This window comes from Thalassophryne amazonica, chromosome 16 (assembly GCF_902500255.1).
Source record: "Thalassophryne amazonica chromosome 16, fThaAma1.1, whole genome shotgun sequence".
Taxonomy (NCBI): domain Eukaryota; kingdom Metazoa; phylum Chordata; class Actinopteri; order Batrachoidiformes; family Batrachoididae; genus Thalassophryne; species Thalassophryne amazonica.
Window position 1 is genome coordinate 21,358,808 of NC_047118.1, and position 20,247 is coordinate 21,379,054.

The following is a 20,247-nucleotide window of genomic DNA, read 5'->3' on the forward strand; positions in this document are numbered from 1 at the left end:
TGGTAAATGAGAATTACAATGAGGTTTCCTTTAATAAGATTCTAGCTGCAATTTTAAAAAGCATGTCATGTCTCAAGGCTATGTCATCAATGGAAGTAAAATATATTTTGCTTTTTTCTGGGCAAATTAGTGTTTCAGCCTTATTTGACAAGATACTATAGTGTAGATAGGAAACGGAAAAAAGAAGACAGATTATGCAACAAAAACCACCCAGACCAGGACTTTAAGCTGTGAAAGTTCCAGACCTTAGGGCAAATGGTTGGCTGAGCATCTTAAGGCCTCTACAATACACTTCAACAAAGCATTGTAATTTTTATTTGGCACATCTTATTTAACAAATTATCTGGATATAAAACTAGTCAGAACCTCAATTAAAAAAAAATTCAGGCAAAAAGCTACTGAATTAATGCCTCAGGAAAAGACCAATCATTTAATAACATACACACAATACCCAGTGGTGGCTGTGTTTTCTTTTACATGGTACAGTTGGGTAGAGTTGAAAAGACCTAATGATAATATGTTTAAGTGCAGACATTCAACTTTAATTTAAGGAGTTTAACAACAGCATGTTAACTTTTAAAGAATTACAGCCACTTTTAATCACAGTGACTATGATTTGTCAGGCTAAAATTAACTAAATAAACGAACAATTCTAAATATATATATATATATATATATATATATAAAATTATTATTATTATTATTATTATTATTATTAAGTCAACAACTGTTTTGCCAAATCTTTACAGGAGCCTTCTTCAGTTACTGCGTGTTTGTGTTTTTCTGTCTCTGGTTTTGACTTCAGTCACTAAAAAGTATTAGATGGAGGGACAAGGGATTAACTTGGTCACTGAAAAATATTCTGTTTCCATGTCTTGAGAGGCTCTTGGGCTGCTTTGGCAATGTGCTTTTGCACCATTAGCCATCTGTATTGTATCAGTTTGGCAGCTTTTGGTTGAATCTAGGCAGATAATATAAACCTATACTCTTCAGAATACATTATGTTACTTCCATTAACAGTCACATCATCCATAAAGACCAGTGACCCAGTTCCAGGGCAGCATGGTGGCTTAGTGGTTAGCACTGTTGCCTCACAACAAGAAGGCTGTGGGATCGATTGCCACCTGGGGCCTTTCAGTGTGGACTTTGTATGTTCTCCCTGTGCTTGCGTGGGTTCCATCCTGGTAGAAACAGGTATCGAAAGCCGGTTCCTGTTAAGAATCCATAAGAAATTATTCGATCCACCAACATCATTTTTCAAATATTTTCACAACCATCCATTTCATGATCCATACAGCCAAAGGGTTAAGAAAAATATGGTTGTGACTTGTTGGACAGGGGAGGGGTTACTCAAATGTACAGACCTCTTTCTAAGGGTTTGCTGCAGCACAAATAGGTGTGCGTTTGAGTGTGAACGTGAATGTGTTTGTCTGTCTATATGCGGCCCTGTGATAGACTGGCATCCTGTCTAGGGTGTACCCGGCAACTGCTGGGATAGGCTCCAGTTCTAACGTGACCCTTAATTGGAGTAAGCAAGTATAGAAAATCGATGGACAGATGGACCCAGTTCCACTGGCAGCCACAAATGCCTATGCCGTAACATTGCCTGCACCATGTTTGACAGATGATGTGGTATACTTTGGATCATGGGCAATTTCTTTCCTTTCCAAACTTGTATCTTCCCATCATTGGAGTACAAGATATGCTCCTGAATGTGGGACGCTTTTTGTTTTTAGAGGTTTCCCAGCAATGCTGAATTTGGCCTTCCTGTTCTTTAATGCTACATTCCAAATGCTTTTGTATCCAACTCTAAGTTCATGGAGTTAAGTGCTTTAATAAATTTACAAACATTACATGTAATTAAATATTAGTATGCTTGATCTGTGATTTCTTTTTTATTTCTTTCACCTGAATGTAAAAAAAAGAGAGCTCATAAAGATATGTATGGATAATGCATGTAATAACTTTGTGATTATGCATGTGAGCCTGTTTTCATAAGAACATAAACAGGCACCAATACAATAAGCTTCAGTATGACAATGAGTCTGTGGTTAAGTTTCTATGTGTCGCAAAATAAATGCTTTTGTCTTGTCGAAAAGATACACAAAAATATGAACACTTTTACTAATACAGAACCAAGACTGATGTCTCCTGAAGAAAAACTGTGAAATTTATTTAGAAAACTAAACAAGAAAATGCCATACTTGACTGCAAATTCCCCAGGATGTTTCAGACAAGGAGAGAAATTGATGTTTGTGACAGCTACTCCTAGGGAACTAAAAAATAAATAAATAAAAACAAAAAACCCACATCCAAATATAAAATAGTGACATTTAATGGTTACTAAACACCACAACAGCCCTGATACACACATTATGCTTTACAAAACTTATTTTGCTCAAAAAGAAAAATAAAAGAAAGGGGTGACTGACTGCAGCACTGGTGAAAATAAACAAAACATCTGCACTCTCAAGTTAATGTACAATCTGTGACTGTATTTAACCAAAGAGCAGTTTATTGTATTTTGGTTTGTTACCGTGTGGGGAGTACACCCTCAGGTTAATTGGGATGGGAGAGATGCCTTTGTTTGAACCTGTTATCCTGTCGGTTTCTGCCTCAATTTCTGCTCGCACTTCATCAAAATCCACAAACTTCTTCCCTTTGCAGTGCAGAAATTCAGCATATTCTGCACAAACGGGAATAATAATAGTGTGAACCAGACGATAAAAATAATGAAAATGATGGTGGAAAATTGAGCAAAAAAGAAGACAGAAAATAATTTATTAAAGAGATGAAGGCAGCAGATAGTGTGCCTGGCTTCAGGCACAGTGACAAAGAGGCCGTAGGCAGGGAAACAATAAAAGGAGGCAGGCTGGTGCTGTACACGACTGTTTTACACTCACCTGCTTTATTGGTGATGAGCTGCAAAATGAGAGGTCTACGGGTAACAATGCCTGATCCACGTGGAAGAAAATCCCTACATAAGAGAAACAGAGATAAGCAGAGGAAGAAACGTAAACAGCAAGTCAAATGAATAAAAGCAATATTGAAAACATTAGGGAAACGTTAAATGGAACAGGATTTTATCCGAATCAGACAAACCTACAGGAGGAAGAAGGGAAAACAAAGGAAAAGGAACACGTTCAATTATTCATTAGACTCAGTGTCCTTTTTCTCATGGCACAGCCTCTGTAAACTAATGGGCACAGAGGAATTTCACACCACCAGCTTATCTCACAACAAATCAAATGTGACAAAGTAATTTCCCCTCATTATTGTAGCGTTATACAATCAATTCATGCACGCCCAACACAGGTGGTATGGTGAAAAGCCACCTTGAAATACAATTAATAATGTTTAAGGTACAATATTACTGTCAGACTTAACTCTATTTTAATTCATGAATTTCACAAAGTCTCTCCCAATGTTAAATGCAGAAAGACAGTGTGGTGATGATGCCTTTTTAAAAACAATTCCCAGGGCTGTTCCTCAGTAAGTGAATAATTCATCAACTGCTCAAAGGATGTGAAGGCACACATGGTGATTTTGCATGACACATATGGGTCATTTACACAGTCAAATCACACCATGTTTCTTTACCATTTTTGTGTGACACCACTATCGATCTACTTACGTGAATCTGTACTGATTTCCTCCAGCACACTAAGAATTTTGGGTGGATTTTTCTTTTTTTCCTAAAGAGGCAGCTTTGATAGATGAATAACCAATATATAATTCATGTATAGTGCATAATCAAACTGCTCAGTGAGTTTACATAAAGACAGGTAAAGTATATGTTGTCGGATGTTTTAAGAGCCAATTTTTTTTTTAAGGATCAGGTGAGCTGTGATTCAAGCTGACTCGGATTTCAACAAAACATGGCTTAGAGATAGAACCTACCAAGAAACGAACTTTCCCAAAAAAATTTTGACAGAAAGCCAAACAGTGACCTTGGCAGGGGTCATCAAATTTCAAGGCAAAAATACGCAAAAACTGATATTTCAATAAATTCCCATCTTTCAAGTGGTGTAACATTCAGTGCCACCAAGTCCCCAAGCCAGTTTAACTATCAAATGACTTATGGAGGCAAACTTTTCATCTTTTTTATATATATATATATATATATATATATATATATATATATATATATATATATATATATATATATATATATATATATATATATATATATATATATATATATATATATACACACACACACACGAGGTCTATTAGATAAGAAACCGACACTTATTTATTATTTATTTTTGACGTGCGATTACACCAATCATGCTTGAACCCTCGTGCGCTTGCGTGAGTTTTTTCACGCGTGTCGGTGACGTCATTTCCCTGTGGGCAGGCCTTGAGTGAGATGTGGTCCAGCTCTCTTGGCTGAATTCCTTTGTTTCACACGCTGCTCGAGACAGTGCGCTTTTTTTTTTTAATCAAAATTTTTTCTGGACCTGTGAGGGATATTCGAGTGGATACTATTCGAGAAATTAAGCTGGTTTTCGGTGAAAAGTTTAACGACTGATGAGAGATTATGGGGTGTTTTTGTCGCTGTAAGGACTTCCCATGGAGCGGGACGTCGCGCAGCGCTTCCAGGTGCCGTCGTCGGCCTGTTTCGACCTGAAAACATCCTAATTTAAGGCTTAATTCACCCAGAACGTCGTGAGAGAGAGAAGATTCAGAAGAGGCCAGCATGAGGACTTTATGCGGACATTCCACTGTTTAAGGACATTTTTTAATGAAAGACGTGCGCGCAAATTCAGAGTCTGTGTGCGCCGCGACAGGAAAAACACCTCCGTGTTGAAAACCATTTGTAAAATTCAGGCGGCTTTTGATGGCTTTCAACAAGTGAGTAACTGAGAAATTGTTTAACAGCTTGGGCATGTTCCAACTTGCCCCTTAAGGTTTCCAACGGAGGTGTTTTTCCTGTCGCGACCCCCCGCGGTCGGGTCCGGCCCAACATGCAACTCTGCCCGCACATTCTTTCATTACAAAATGTCCGTTAACAATGGAATGTCCGAATAAACTCCTCATGCCGACTTCTTCTGAAAGTTCTCTGTTCTCTGACGACTTACTGGGTCAACAGAGCCTGAAATGTGGAAGTTTTCAACTTGAAACGACGAGACGCTGCCGCCTCGAAGCGCAGATCGCCGTCACTCGCCGTGGGCCGTCCTTAAAGCGACACTTACAGACCAAAATCTCTCATCAGCCATTAAAATTTTTACCGAAAACCAGCTGAATTTATTGAATGGTGTCCACTCAGTTGTGCCTTAGTTTTGAAAAAATTTTGATCAAACAAAGCAGCAGTCTCTGAGCCATTCCTAAACAATGGGGGAAGAAAAAAAAAAAAAAAAAAAAAAAAAAAAAAAAAAAAAATCGACGAGAGGGTGGGCCACTCCTCACTCAAAGACTGCCCACAGGCGAATGACGTAACCGACAGGCGTGAAAAAACTCTTGCATGCCCACGAGGGTTCAAGCATGTCTGATGTAATCACATGTGATTCAAATCCATATGGTTTTTGAAAAAAATAATAAGGTCGGATACTTTTCTAATAGACCTCATATATATATATATATATATATATATATATATATATATATATATATATATATATATATATATATATATATATATATATATATATATATATATATATATATATATATATATATATATATATATATATATATATATATATATATATATATATATATATATATATTAGGTTGGGGGATCGATGGCACTGAATATAGGGGGTGTTCATTTTGCAAAATTGCCTGTATTTAAAGGCCCATAACCCTCTGCGCCATCAAAACCCCAACCACATTTCAATGTTATCAACAAATATAGGCCCTACTCTATCAAATGCAACTGAAAAAACATTGGGGTCTTGATGGTGCTGGCCACCGGGGGGCACCAAAGTACTCAACTTCCCCAATTTTGAGGAGGTTTAGTGCCACCTGGTGGCCCGCACCACCAGCCTTTTTTAACGAAATTTGCAGGAGTGGATAAACATCTCTATAAAACAGTTTGCAGAATTTTGGGATTTCCTCTTATACCCATTCTTAATTAGGTCATTGAACACATGCTCGTTAACCCAATTGCATGAATTACTACATGAATGCATATATCAGGGGTGGCCAAGTTCGGTCCTCGAGAGCCACATTCCTGACACTCTTAGTTGTCTCCCTGCTCCAACACACCTGAATCCAATGAAAGACTCGTTAGCATACTTTTAATGAGCCTTTCAGGTGTATTGGAGCAGGGAGACAACTAAGAGTGTCAGGAATGTGGCTCCCGAGGACCGAACTTGGCCACCCCTGGCATATATGATCTGATGATATTTTGTTTTGATTCTCCTTCCCTTATGTACAGTCAATCCAATAGATGGGTACTGGTATCAGTTGCTATGGCAACAAGCTTGTGAACATGTCTTGTTCAATAGAACATAAGAATTTTCCTGAAGTTATTTTTCCCATACCTAAATTCTCAAGTCTGCCAAGGGAAAAGGCAATTTGAGGCATATCCTAGTAAGTCATCCATGAACTCTTGTACTGCAGATGATGCAGATCGAGAGACAAATGTCTGACCAATGAAAAAAATGGAAACTCCGTTTCTTGGTAGGTTCCATCTCTGAGTCAAGTTTCGTTGAAATCCGAGTCGGCTTGAATGACACCCTAATGTAAACCTGCCTGAACTTTAAAAATTTTGGATCTTAAAGCATCAGAAACAATGAGGTGGCCAAAAAAAACAAACAAAAAAAAAAACATTATCTGAGACTGGTCATTTTTCTGATTTGTGCACACTTGCAAAGTTGCATCATATAAGTTCATTACACCACTGAGTGTACTGCATAAAGCATAATTGTAAACAAACATTAGCCAAAGCCAACGGTGCAACACCATATGGCTCAACCTGAGAGCTGATAGGAAGCAATGATCACCTCTCTTAAACTTGACTCATTCATTTCCAATAGACAGAGAGAACATGAGGAATTTTTAAACTGCACTGCCATAGATGCATCATCAGCCACCAGATTAAGGGCTTGCACCCGGTCCATTGCACTCCTCTCCACTTTTTCAAGGTCCCTCAGCTGTTCAACAAACACACTACATCTGGAGGTAATCACCAGACATAGCAGAGCCGAGTCAGTCAGTAACCTACATTCTCCTTTTCCTCCAAACTGTCAGGACAGCAACCCTGAAGGGAGATTGGTAGCACTCATCCTGCCTGCTGATTTCATGCTTGAAGCAATCTGTCAGCCACACGAAAAGTGAATGCAGAAAATCTGTCATCCAGCTGGCTTTTCCCTGTTTGTAATATATGCTGAAACAGTGGGAGAATATTCTGGGTGTTCCTGAGATCATCACAAATCCACTCACTGGTGCTGCTGTGTCACAGACATACAATGTGAATTGGGTGCAGAACTTTTTCTCCCAGTGCAAACAGTATAGAAACCCCTGGATGTGAAAAGGGAGAATGGCAGAGTAGGGCTTTGAAAAAGCAAGTAATTCAGTGTGGAGGGGATGGAGATAACAGTGGTGAGAAAACCGTACACAAGTCACGAGAAGGATAACCCTGTCAAGAAAGTGTTATTGTAGAAAATACATTTCTATAAAACAAGATACTTTCAATAGATTTGGAGCAGTCAACAGCCATCTCACTGACTGAACAAGATGCCCGGACACTTACACGAACATCGTCATGACGATCCCACCTGCTGTGTTCCCAGCAGGACGCCATGCTTTGTTCCACTGAATGCCACGCATTGTGCCCTGGACGCTGCTTAAATAAAATAATTATTTTGTAGCGGATTAATCATTTTCTCTGCGAATTGGCTGTTGAAAATGTCTCTAATCGCTTCCAGGAATCACAGAGGAGCGCTCCACGCACGCACTTAAAGAGGTGGAGAACGTATTTGGAACCGTCTAAAAAGGTAATTATTTATCATGTTTATATTGTAATGGCTTGCTAAAACAGTGGCATGTTCATCCCCTCTCGTGTGCAGCTGTAAATGCATGTTTATGATCGATTTAATATTTCGTTATCGTTCAGACAAGCTGCACTGTGATGCGGTGCGCTGATGCAATCACACGAAGTGTTTTTGACTTGTCTGCATAATGTTCATGTGAAGTTCACATAATTAATGCGTGATGGAGATTTTGAACATTTCAAAACATTCTTTGCACAAAGCTGCACACAGTTTACACCGGTTTACAACAAGATTGAGATTAGTTTACTCTCATGCACGGCAGAGAGCATGCAAGTGCGCGGATCAAAGTCCTGCAAGTACCAGGGGGCCTTAACAATGGGTCACAGAGCTGCAGCAATAAACTGCAAACACTTTGAACTGTTTTATTTTCAAATCTGCTTCTTCAAAGTCAAAATCTGCATGAAAAACTGAATGAATCAAAGACTTTTACAGTTTTATAGGCTCCAGCCCCCCATGACCCTTAACTGGACTAAGCGGTAGAAGATGAATGAATGAATGAATGACTGTTAACGATTAAGACTAAAATATAGTGTCAGTAGAAGAAAAAAACAAAATAAAAACAAATACGGTCTACTTGAAGCGTCTGAACAATTGCTGATTTAACTTTCAACATCAGATGTAAGTTTATATATCCTCCCTCCTGTGCTAACTGAAAGGCTTAGAAGAACCATGAGGATGCATTAATTTTACTTGCACATCTTACTTCTCATCAGACAAATGAGAATGATGAATATTTGGACATAAAATACAAATATTAGTTGTTTGATACAATTTTGTGATTGCACTGTGGCTTTCTATTTTACATTTCTGTTTGTGATGAAACATGGCTTATCTGATAACTTCATAAACATAGCTGGGTTCAAGATAACTTTCCATAACCTTCTTGCATGTTCTCCCCGTATACGTGTGGGTTTCGTCGGGATGGTCTGGCTCCTTTCCACTTCCAAAGACATGCATGTTAGGTTACTGTTACATGTTAGGTAACTTTCAAATTGACCCTAGTGGTGTATTGACCCCTGTATTGCGCGTGGTGTGCATGTGTTTGTCTGTCTATATGTGGCCCCGCGACAGACTGAAGTCCTGTCCAGGGTGTACCCCGCCTCACACCCTATGCCTGCTGAAATAGGCTCCAGCTCCCAAGTGACCCTTGATTAGAATAAACGGCATATAAAATGAATTTATCCATTTTGCTGGCATGGCTATATCACCCTTTAAGCCCGAAGCACAGTAAGGAAACATATGAGGAACTGAGTCTATATATTCATGTTTGTTTTTATCTAACAAAAGTAATTTTCCCATCCACAAAATGCGCACCTTGTCAGCTGATGTTCGGCAAGTATGTCTGAAAGTTTTGGCATGTTCAAAACTTTAAGTGGATATCAGGCGGAGAACTTTGCTGCTGCTTGCGCATTTATTTTATTTATTTATGCCGTTTTGTGCTCTGCATGTCATTTATTTTTCCTGTTGTCCGACTGTTTTCTGTCTTCATTCTGGTGTTCTGATTAGTCAAAAGTCCAGCAAGCAGAAAAAGTGACAGAGGTAGTAGTGCAGCTCCGTGTCTGGAAGAAATAGACAGCGCATACTCTCTCTCAGTGAGGTGAGGCAGCGGAGCTGTTCAAGTGAGGAAACATAAGTGCATGCTTCCAGAGCGCCAAACTCTGCTCAAATACAGCACATCACAGACATCATCTGTCCATTAATGCCCCAACTCCACGGGAGACTGACGTATCTGCCAACAGACAATATATTTAAATACGTAACTAAAGGCGGGCTTACATTGTACGAGTTTTGGCCCCTTTTCAGCCGATTTTTCCACTTGTGCGAGAATTTTTTGGATCGTGCCGTGTTTCAGCTTAATCGTGTGTCCTGCATCGTGCAGTCTACATGGAGTAACGCGCTGCGTTTAACATCTCACGACCACCTCCCGATCGGGAATCGTATGGTTGGATGAAAATCAAACCTGTTTGATATTTTGGTCGGCCGTCGTGGCTCGTGAGGGTTCCGCAGTGTTGAAGCAGCGCTACAAGCGTTTACGCGCTGATTACCTCGCGCACTGTCCATGAGCAAACACCTGAGAGCAAACAGTGATCTCATGTAAAGTCTTGTTTTTTATTTATTTTTTTATTGCGTTCCCTCGCAATAACCTAATATCATATTAAAGTTCATGCCTATCAGCGCGCACAGTGAGTGGAATCAGGTGGGGAGAGACTGAACGTGCACGCGCACACACACACACAGCAGACAACAGGATTTATGTCAGATGAGCACAGCTGTATGACTCCGTATGAAATATAGTTTATTTATACAACAGTGTAAGTAGCAACACCTGTTATGAATGTTTGTTTTCTTTTTTTTACCGTCCTCTTGTGAATCATGTTGCTGTCTGCTGTGTGCGCGCGCACACAGGCGTTCAGTCTCCCCCCCACCTGATTTCACTCACTGTGCGCGCTGATGGGCATGAAATCTTTTTCTTTAAAAAAAGAAAAAAAGCTTCTGTTACGTTTCACTTCTGGAAACAACAGTCCGACGTGTGGTTTTTGAACGTACAATGTGAGTAGTCAGATCGCATTAGAGCATCGGCCTGTACAGTGTGAGAACATGAATCGTGCGCTCTGAACTTTTAAATCCTGCAGTACAATTCAGCGAGTCATGCTGCTTCTTGTGTCTCTATCAGCTTTCTGTCTGCAGGAGGAGGGGCTGTGAGCTCAGCCCACTCTTTTTTTGTTGTTGTTGTTGTGGAAATCGCTACCTTATGGGCCAGAAGAAAGATCATACCACAGGCACCCATCACCAGAAAGAGTTGGTGTGAATTTGAAAGGATATGAAGATTTTGATCATGACGTTTATGAAACTTTCACCATGTAAGCTGTGAGCTCCACCTCCTATCACATTATCAAACAGAGGGAGACTCTAGTCATCTGCTGATCAATCAAAAATAATGTACTGATCAAGCCATTTTGCAAGCAAAGCCCAGTGGTTCTCCCTTTTGTTGCAAGTTGATGAAGTCATCAACTTGGCCTGACTCACTCAGTCACTCATTCACCTTCAACTGCTTATCCAGGACCGGGTCACGGGGGCAACAGCTCCAGCAGAGGACCCCAAACTTCCCCTTCCCAGGCCACAGTAACCACCTTTGACTGCAGGATACCGATGTGTTCCCAGGCCAGTGTGGAGATATAATCTCTCCCCCTCAACTTAGCCTGTATGATCAAAAATCGGTACCGCTGGGCAAATATATACTGTCAATTGCTTCTACTGCCCACCCCCACCTACTGGATTTTTTTTTTTATTAAACTTGAGGATTTGCTCATTTTTCTTACCATCTCAAATACTGATGAATGTTAGTGTGTTGATTGAAAAAGAAAGTGGAGGTCACAAATGATTGCCCAGAAACTCATTTAGCTCTGAAATGCAGCTAGAGATCCAGGTTTGATGAAGAGCTGGTCTTTGGTAGAGGTACTAATGAATTCTACTGCTGTTTAAAATAGTCTCAGAAGGCACACCATAAACAGAAAGGGAACCAGTCACTCTTCATTGAAAGCACTAAAAAACAGTAGTGGCATACTGAAAAGAAGCAATAGGCCAGGATTCCATTATTGATGCTTTATAAATGATAGACGAGGCTGAACAGATTGTGTATCAATTCATGCATTATAGATGGACAAGCAAAGAGCATCATTCTGAGTCTGCCTCCCTCTACATCAAGAGAAAGCAAGGGAGAGCAGGGCACGGAGAGAATGACAGAGCCAGCTCCCCTCCCCCTGGCTGTCCGAACTGCCTCCGCTTCTTCCAAACAGGCTGAGCCTACTTTTCTTCATCTACAGAACCCATACATGGGTTGCCTTCAAAGACCAAACTGCTGTATGGGTCAGAGTACAAGTTCATACAAGCACCTTGAAGCATCTTCCAGTAATACCAAGAGGCAACTACTTTGCAGAAAATTCACTCACTCTTTTGCTCAACTCACTGAACTCATAAACCCAGATGGACGACTCTGTTCAAAAACCAGGTTCTCCATGCAGACAGTTTGACATGTTTTGTACTAGATATGCATGAGTATCAAGTAAAAGAAATGAATAGTTGTTCCTAGTAGGGCTGAAACGATTAGTCGAGTAACTCGAATAATTCAATTACAAAAAAATGTTTGAGGCAAATTCTGTGCATCAAAGCTTTAAGGTTGTCACACATATGCCAGGCCTGTGTGTGGTATTGTAACATCCCCAGAAAAACAAACAGAAGAAGACGAGAGCATGCATGAGCCGTGTAAGCGCTAATCAAATTAGCACAATAGCTACAGCTTTCCAACGTGACACACAGAGTGAAATAAAGCCTTTTAGGATAAAAATGGTCCATGCTGATCATCTGAAATAGTAGGGATGTGAATCGTACAACAACTCACGATTCAGTTCGATTCCGATTCTTGGGGTGACGATTCAATTCAGAATTGATTTTTGATTCAAAGAGCTCTGAGAAATAGTTATATTACTTAAAAAATGTTTATGATTAAGAAAATGCAGCTTTACAAGGTTAATAAAGAGATTCTAGATGTAAATTTACTTATCTGCTTTGCTTGTTCAGAGTTGGCTGGCAGTTTAGTGAAGCGCTGGTCAGTAGTTGGCAGATACCGCTGCTCCGCTCCTTTTAGCTCCGGGTCATGGCATCGCATGTGGGCTTGTGGATTTGAAGTGTTTCCGAAGTACTTGACTTTCATTTTGCAGATTTTGCACACTGAATAAGTCATGTCAAGCTCCTTCTTACGCAGCAAATAATAAAAATCCAAAATGCGCTCAAACATTTGCCTTCAGCAAAGATTGTGCTGGCTGAATTAGCTCTCCGTTCGCCATGCTAAGCTGCAACCACTGAACTCTATGCCGAACCCTCCCCTCACGGAGACGCTGTAGTACAGAAGCCGTTGCCTGACAAACAGCACACGCAGCGAGTAAGCAAGAAAATGTTTTAAAAAATGCTTTTTAAAAATCGATTCTTGGACTATAGATCGATTCAGAATCGTAATAAATAAAATTGCGATTCGGACATGAATCGATTTTTTACAAATAATCCGAATAGTTCCGAATAGTCCGAATAATCAATAGCTGCAGCCCTAGTTCCTAGGGTCCTGTGATTATTCATACTGGATCTGTGTCATGACGTACTGACACCTACACTTTTCCCACTATGAAAAACATCTACTTAATTGGGGTAAGCACATAAAAATTTTTAAATACGATCTGGTATTATACTGCACTGAACAGAGACCAACTATTGTGACACGCACACACCCTCCTAGCTTTGCTTGTCCTATGTTAGTCTCCTCTACTGGCAGTTTAAGAGATAAGAGTCTCCACCCAGACCAGCTTGCAGTACTAGATACATCATCTTTACTCGCTAAACAGGAGTTGTTTACAATTGTTTTTAGTGGTTAGGCCCAGTTTAAAAAAGTATACTTCCTGAAAACGTCAGTCACAGTAGCCTGCAGCTTTGGTCTAACATGCCAAGAGGCCTGTATAATGGTAGGGTAAACCCCGCTGTAGGGGCAATAATGTCACACAACCCAAAAATAAATAAATAAAAATAAATATAGGAAAACTGCCTTGAAGATCAGCTTTAAACAAACATTACTAAGGGTCTAAAAATGTATTAAACTCTAGATGGAGCAGAAAATTAAGATAATTCTGCATTATTATGAATTTAGACTAAAGCACAAACTGCCTTCAGTATATACTTATTTTTGGGTTTTGTAACTGAAATTATATACTTTTGATGTATACAAATAAAACCAGGTGTTTTAGGTTTTTCCTGCACAAGACTTAATACTTGATTTTTCCCCAAGGACGTTTGCATCTTAGCAGCAGATTCAACACGCACACGGTCTCCACAAGCTAAAACTAATGTCTTAGTATCACATTACAAGAATCAGGATCAGCAAACATTACTGTCGGTCATAAAAGAAAATAATCTTTGGTGTGGCTAAACATACAAAGAAAAACCTAGAAAATAACATACAATAATAGACTCACAAAATATTAATGTGTACAAATTGGTCTTGTACTTAAAATGATAAGTGCTCAAGGAGTCTAACTGTGTATTGAAGATTCTTATCGCACTAAGAAAATGGGTGTGATCTGCTATAATGTGGTTTACTTTTCTTTTAACTGCTTGTGTATGAAGTACAGATAGTTGAGTTTGGGTCTCACCAGTTACTTTAATCGAAATTAAGGAAATACATTTAGAACTCTCTCTCATTTGGAGCATTGCGTGTACAGCTGAAGGCAGGTTTTCTAATCAAATGTCATATTTTGCCTCTCTGTCTCACCATTAGCTTGTATTTGTGTGTGCATGTCTGTCCGTGTTTGCGCAACTACTTGTGGAGTGCCTTGACTCTGTCTCTGGCTTGGAGTGTGTTTTGGGAGAAAGAAAGAGAGAGGCTGATCATTTTTGTTTACTTTTTATCCTTGCAAACATAAAACAGGGATCTAGACTGCCCCCACATGGTCGACCATTTTTTTTGAGAGAGGGTAAATATTTTTTATTTATTTATTTTAATGAAAAGGCTGGGATGAACCTTCCTTCTGCTCAGCACCTTGCCTGCGCTTTTCTGCAAGGAAGGAAGAAAAACAAAACATCACTATGGACATCTCATTTCCGGCTGTATTTCTTAGATGTAGGTTGTAGAATATCAAACATTGTCTGATATTTTTCCCTGTCTTTGGTCACACAGTGTGACATGAGACCACCATTTCGATGCAATGACAAACGATACGACCGTGTTTCTTTCACGATGCTAATCCTCACCTGTGACAGCTTAAACTCACACAGTGTATACCAGGCTTTACAGAAAATGAAATACATTTTGAAAAGGTCTTGTAAAATTTAAATCTAAAGGCACCTTGACACTTGCACAAATTTGATCCCTGCACTAAAAATAAAAAATATATATGTAAAGTTATGTTTATTATAGATGTAACATCTTGTCATAATCATTCAGAAGCCCTACGCACAATGACACACATTAACACGCAGTGACACACCATGTTTTCGAATAGGCTGCACAATGTTCATGACTAGTTCAGGCAAGTGGCACAAAATTAATGGGTGCCACAAATTTTGAACATTTGAAAAAAAATTTTCTGCGCACTGGCACGCAGCCATGTACAATTTACAATGGGTTTACTCATTGGCATGCCAGATTGTGTGCCAGTGCAGGGATTAAATTCATGCCAATGTCAAGGCGCTTTACAACAGAAGCTATAAATTGCCATTTTTCTCCTCATTACATCTCTTCAGTAGAATTGTTGGTAAATTCAATTTTGAGTTTTAAATTGTCAAACAGATAGAGTCATGCAGAACAGCAAACCATTTGACCTGCCAGGGCTGAAAATCAGGATCTGAACCCCTGAGAGATGGTATCACAGAGATAATACTGCAGATTGCATTACAGCCAGGAAACGTAAAGCAGACACTGAAAAGCCTCAGGTTGAAGTTTGACTCAAGTTTGGTACAGCAAATTTGACAGCAACTGTCTTGTCATGCCACTGCCAGTCACCAAGAGGCCTTCCAAAACTATTTTGGATTAAAAAGATGAAGAGCAGTTAAATGCACTACTGGCATACTTCATCCATAATAAAAATTACCATATCATAGTCTACCTGCAAAGTGCGTGCTTAACCTTCTGGCACAACGTTCACGGTGAAGTGTGCCATAAATGACAGCTCAAATGTGTGAAGTACACCCGGTACAAAGAGCACTCATCTAAATGAATGTAAGCTCACTGGTAGTGTGATCTGTATGAGGCTCACAATATGCTAAACCGTTATATTACACCTGAGGTACTTCATGAATGTGTTTATTAAATATGGATTGTTGAATAGAAATGTTTGTTATTGTTAACACTAATGTAACTAATGTATATATAGTATGCATAATTTGAGTGTATTTCGTTGCCCAAAAAATAAAGAAAAATCGAAAAGAAGTTTGGAAAATCCACTTTTTTTCATCACATATTATAACACGATTGGACCTCACTTTTTCAACCAGGTCATATTTTTTTCAAACCAACCTCAAGGCAACTGCATTGTGCGTTAGTCAATAGAAAACCCATGAAATGAAAAATTAAATGTAAATAAAAGGCCCTTGAGTCAATTTTAAGTACAAAAAATTAAATTAAAAATGACCCTTGCGGATGTTATGCCGTCTGTCAAAACCAAGTGGGAGATATAGATGGTTAAAAGTCGCATAAACTATAGCTAACATTTACACTTAGATGGGCATTCTACTTTGAAATATGTATACTCCAATATACATTGTCAATTTGTATAAAAGATACGCGTATTAAGAAATTATAACAAGTTGAAAACAACCTGAGAATTGTCCGTCAAAAATAACATCCGCAAGGGTCCATACTCATTAATTTCACTTTTCCATAATGGAAAAGTGAAATTTTTAAACTTAGTTAATGAGTTATCTTGAGCTTTGTGGTTCATGAAAGAAATATATGTGTACTACAATTTCAAGCTAGTTTGCAATAAAACATGTAACTTGAAAAATTGACCTTTGTGTTACACTTTCATAACAGTTTAGCATATTGTGAGCCATGATCTTGCCTTAGAGCAGTTATGACATGCTCTTGCCTGTGTGTTTATACTGTAAGAAACAGGCTAAAGGCCTATGTACTTCCTCTCCTCTGCTGGTTTGCTTGCGTGTATGTGTGTGAGTGTACCTTGTTCCCTGTGTCTGGGTTGGGTTACATGATGTGCCTTTTTGATTGGGGTGGAAACCTGTTAAACCAGCTTGTTTATGGTGAACACGTTTTGTTTTTCTGCAGGGTGATCTCACTTCTGATGTGGGACAGGACAAGCCTGCAAGGAATGTGCCACATTAACATTCACACCACATAGACTGGAGAGACATCAAGCTTATTCCTTCTAACTCTACTGTATTGCTATTAAGAGTAACAAGAGGAATACAATTAGGGAAGTTGTGTCTGCCGCAGATGTAAGCTTGTGGTGTTTTCTGAGGTGACTGTAGAGCTTGACACTTGATGAGAGAGGTAAAAACTGAGATAGTGAATAATGTGGAATGGAGATCAGTTTACATTCACAAAGCAAGGAAAGATATGGCAAATACTACCGCCACTGCAATACTGTACAGTAGGAATGTGAATCTTTCAGTATCCCACAATTAGGTTCTGATTCATGGGGTCACAATTCAATTCAAAATCAATTTTGGATTCAAATTAATTCAGCTGATAATTTCAGAAGCTACCCAAGTGTCCTGCAGTGTGCCAAGAAAGGCAGTGTGGCAAATGATGCCACAAAAGCAAAGTGTGTCTAAGGTAATATAGTTTCACATTTGAAAAAGGCAATATAAGCAAAAACTAACCTATGACTAGATCGATGACTAAAGGTGTTCAGTTTCCATCACACTGTAAGAGTGCAGGTCTTCTGAAATGAAACTGTGTTGAATCTTGGTCATCTAGGTGGAACAACTCAGGCAGGATACCATCGATGGCCTCAAGCTGATCAACAGCACAGCTCTCCCAAGCAAGTTGACACTCTGGTGCTTTCAGTTTGGCCTGCTGCCCCTCATCATTGTGGCCAATTTCCATCTATGAGGTCACCCTATCCCATGCCAATCGGCTGGAGTGACTGGTGAATGCGCAGGTAAGGAAATGGCTAAGATTACCCAGGTGACTCAGCACCATAGGCCTATATGGCAATGGAACCCTTTCCCTGCCAATCTCACCCCTAGTGGAGGAGTATAAATGCTCTAAAGCAAGGCTTGAAATGACCCTCACAGAATCCCGGGTCCCTCTTGTCCAGACATGCTGCTCCCAATTTACCTACAGGGAGAAAGTGGAGGTCAGGTGCAGCAGTGACACAGGAAAGTCTACTATAAGACATCAGGATATAGTGGGCCAAGTCCAACATGGCAGAGGGGGCCTAGGTTTGGGTGCAGCAACAACAACCACATGGCAGAAGGCTACTACAGCTGAACATCGACGACTGGTGGTTGATGAGGTGCACCACCAGGAGGAAGCAGACAGGTGTGCCAGAGCTGTGTCCCAAGCCAAGCATGGCTGTTGGATGAGGTGGGATGGCGGTGACAAGAGGAAGATCACTTGGAGTGAGTGTGGAACATGGAGTCTAATATGTTGAGCTTTACCATCAGACCACATAAGACATCCTGCCCTCTCCAACTAATCTGCATCTCTGGTTTGGCAAGGATCTGGTCTGTCTCCGGTGTCTTGCCCCAGTAACCCTGAAACACATCTTGGTGGGATGCGAGACAAGCCTCATCCAAGGCAGACACACCTGATGCCACAACTACTGTAAATGGTGCACAACTTGAGGACTGAAGCAGTGGACCGGGGCTGGAAAGTATATGTGCATCCAGTGGAAGTGAGTTGCAGGGGCTTTGTGGCTAGTTCCACCACAAGGCTACTAAAGGAGGACGTCCTTCCTACCTGTGACAGTCAGACTGTATAACAACTCCCCCTTCTACAGAATGAATACATAACGATCAGAGTTTTTCAGTTACTAAGACCTATGTGCAATACTGTCAACATCTTGTGCAAGTGTCTTCAGTCTTTTTGCATTAACATGTTGTACCCACTTTTCTCACAGTAAAAAAAAAAAGAGCAAAGTTTACTGTTTCAGCCCTCTGGCAAAACAATTTCCTTTGGGATTAATAAAGTTCTTCTTACTTTTATTTCTACTATTCTTAAAGGAGGTTGGAATCAGAGGACAAGTACGGTGGAGGGCCATCAAGGAGCTTGCGGCTACTGCCAAAAGAAGCAGTCACTGGGTGTGGCTGAAGCAGAGGGAGATGGTATGGGGTGCCAAGTGACGTCGTGGAGCCTCTGGTGCAACACACACTCAGACGTGATCAGGCTGTGGTGGGCCAGCTTCGGGTGAGGGTGTACTGTGATAAAAAAACTGAAACACCCAATGAAGCTGGGGTGCACACCTGATGATGTGTTGTACTGGAGGCACCAGGTGGACATCCCTCAATCCAACTCCAATCGAGAGGAAATCCTCATCAACAGCACTGTACCGATTACCAAGGGATTGAAAAAAAACTACTCCTAGTAACAAAACCAAGCTAAAAGGTAGTAGTAAAACTGAGAGGAATACTCCATCAACAGCATTGTACTGATTCATCAAAGGATTTTCACATCTAGTCATAGTAAGAATACTGAATACTAAATCAATCAATCAATCAATTTTATTTATATAGCGCCAAATCACAACAAACAGTTGCCCCAAGGAGCTTTATATTGTAAGGCAAGGCCATACAATAATTACGTAAAAACCCCAACGGTCAAAACGACCCCCTGTGAGCAAGCACTTGGAGACAGTGGGAAGGAAAAAATCCCTTTTAACAGGAAGAAACCTCCAGCAGAACCAAGCTCAGGGAGGGGCAGTCTTCTGCTGGGACTGGTTGGGGAGAGAACCAGGAAAAAGACATGCTGTGGAGAGGAGTAGAGATCAATCACTAATGATTAAATGCAGAGTGGTGCATACAGAGCAAAAGGAGAAAGAAACACTCAGTGCATCATGGGAACCCCCCAGCAGTCTAAGTCTATAGCAGCATAACTAAGGGATGGTTCAGGGTCACCTGATCCAGCCCTAACTATAAGCTTTAGCAAAAAGGAAAGTTTTAAGCCTAATCTTAAAAGTAGAGAGGGTGTCTGTCTCCCTGATCTGAATTGGGAGCTGATTCCACAGGAGAGGAGCCTGAAAGCTGAAGGCTCTGCCTCCCATTCTACTCTTACAAACCCTAGGAACTACAAGTAAGCCTGCAGTCTGAGAGCAAAGCGCTCTATTGGGGTGATATGGTACTATGAGGTCCCTAAAATAAGATGAGACCTGATTATTCAAAACTTTATAAGTAAGAAGAAGAATTTTAAATTCTATTCTAGAATTAACAGGAAGCCAATGAAGAGAGGCCAATATGGGAGAGATATGCTCTCTCCTTCTAGTCCCCGTTAGTACTCTAGCTGCAGCATTTTGAATTAACTGAAGGCTTTTCAGGGAACTTTTAGGCCAACCTGATAATAATGAATTACAATAGTCCAGCTTAGAGGAAATAAATGCATGAATTAGTTTTTCAGCATCACTCTGAGACAAGACCTTTCTAATTTTAGAGATAATGCGTAAATGCAAAAAAGCAGTCCTACATTTGTTTAATATGCGCTTTGAATGACATATCCTGATCAAAAATGACTCCAAGATTTCTCACAGTA

At 40.1% G+C, this 20,247-nt stretch overlaps 1 protein-coding gene across 6 annotated transcripts in view; it reads right to left on the minus strand.

The window, feature by feature from the left end:
* Positions 1-20,247, minus strand: part of dnm2a (dynamin 2a) — a 62,884-nt gene that overhangs the window by 38,575 nt on the left and 4,062 nt on the right. For all 6 annotated transcript variants that reach the window (XM_034190818.1, XM_034190817.1, XM_034190815.1 and 3 more), the window contains exons 2-3: positions 2,904-2,977; positions 2,537-2,686 (exon numbers count right to left, since the gene is read on the minus strand). In XM_034190818.1, coding sequence (XP_034046709.1) covers positions 2,537-2,686; positions 2,904-2,977 — 224 coding nt within the window. The remainder of the gene's footprint in view (positions 1-2,536; positions 2,687-2,903; positions 2,978-20,247) is intronic.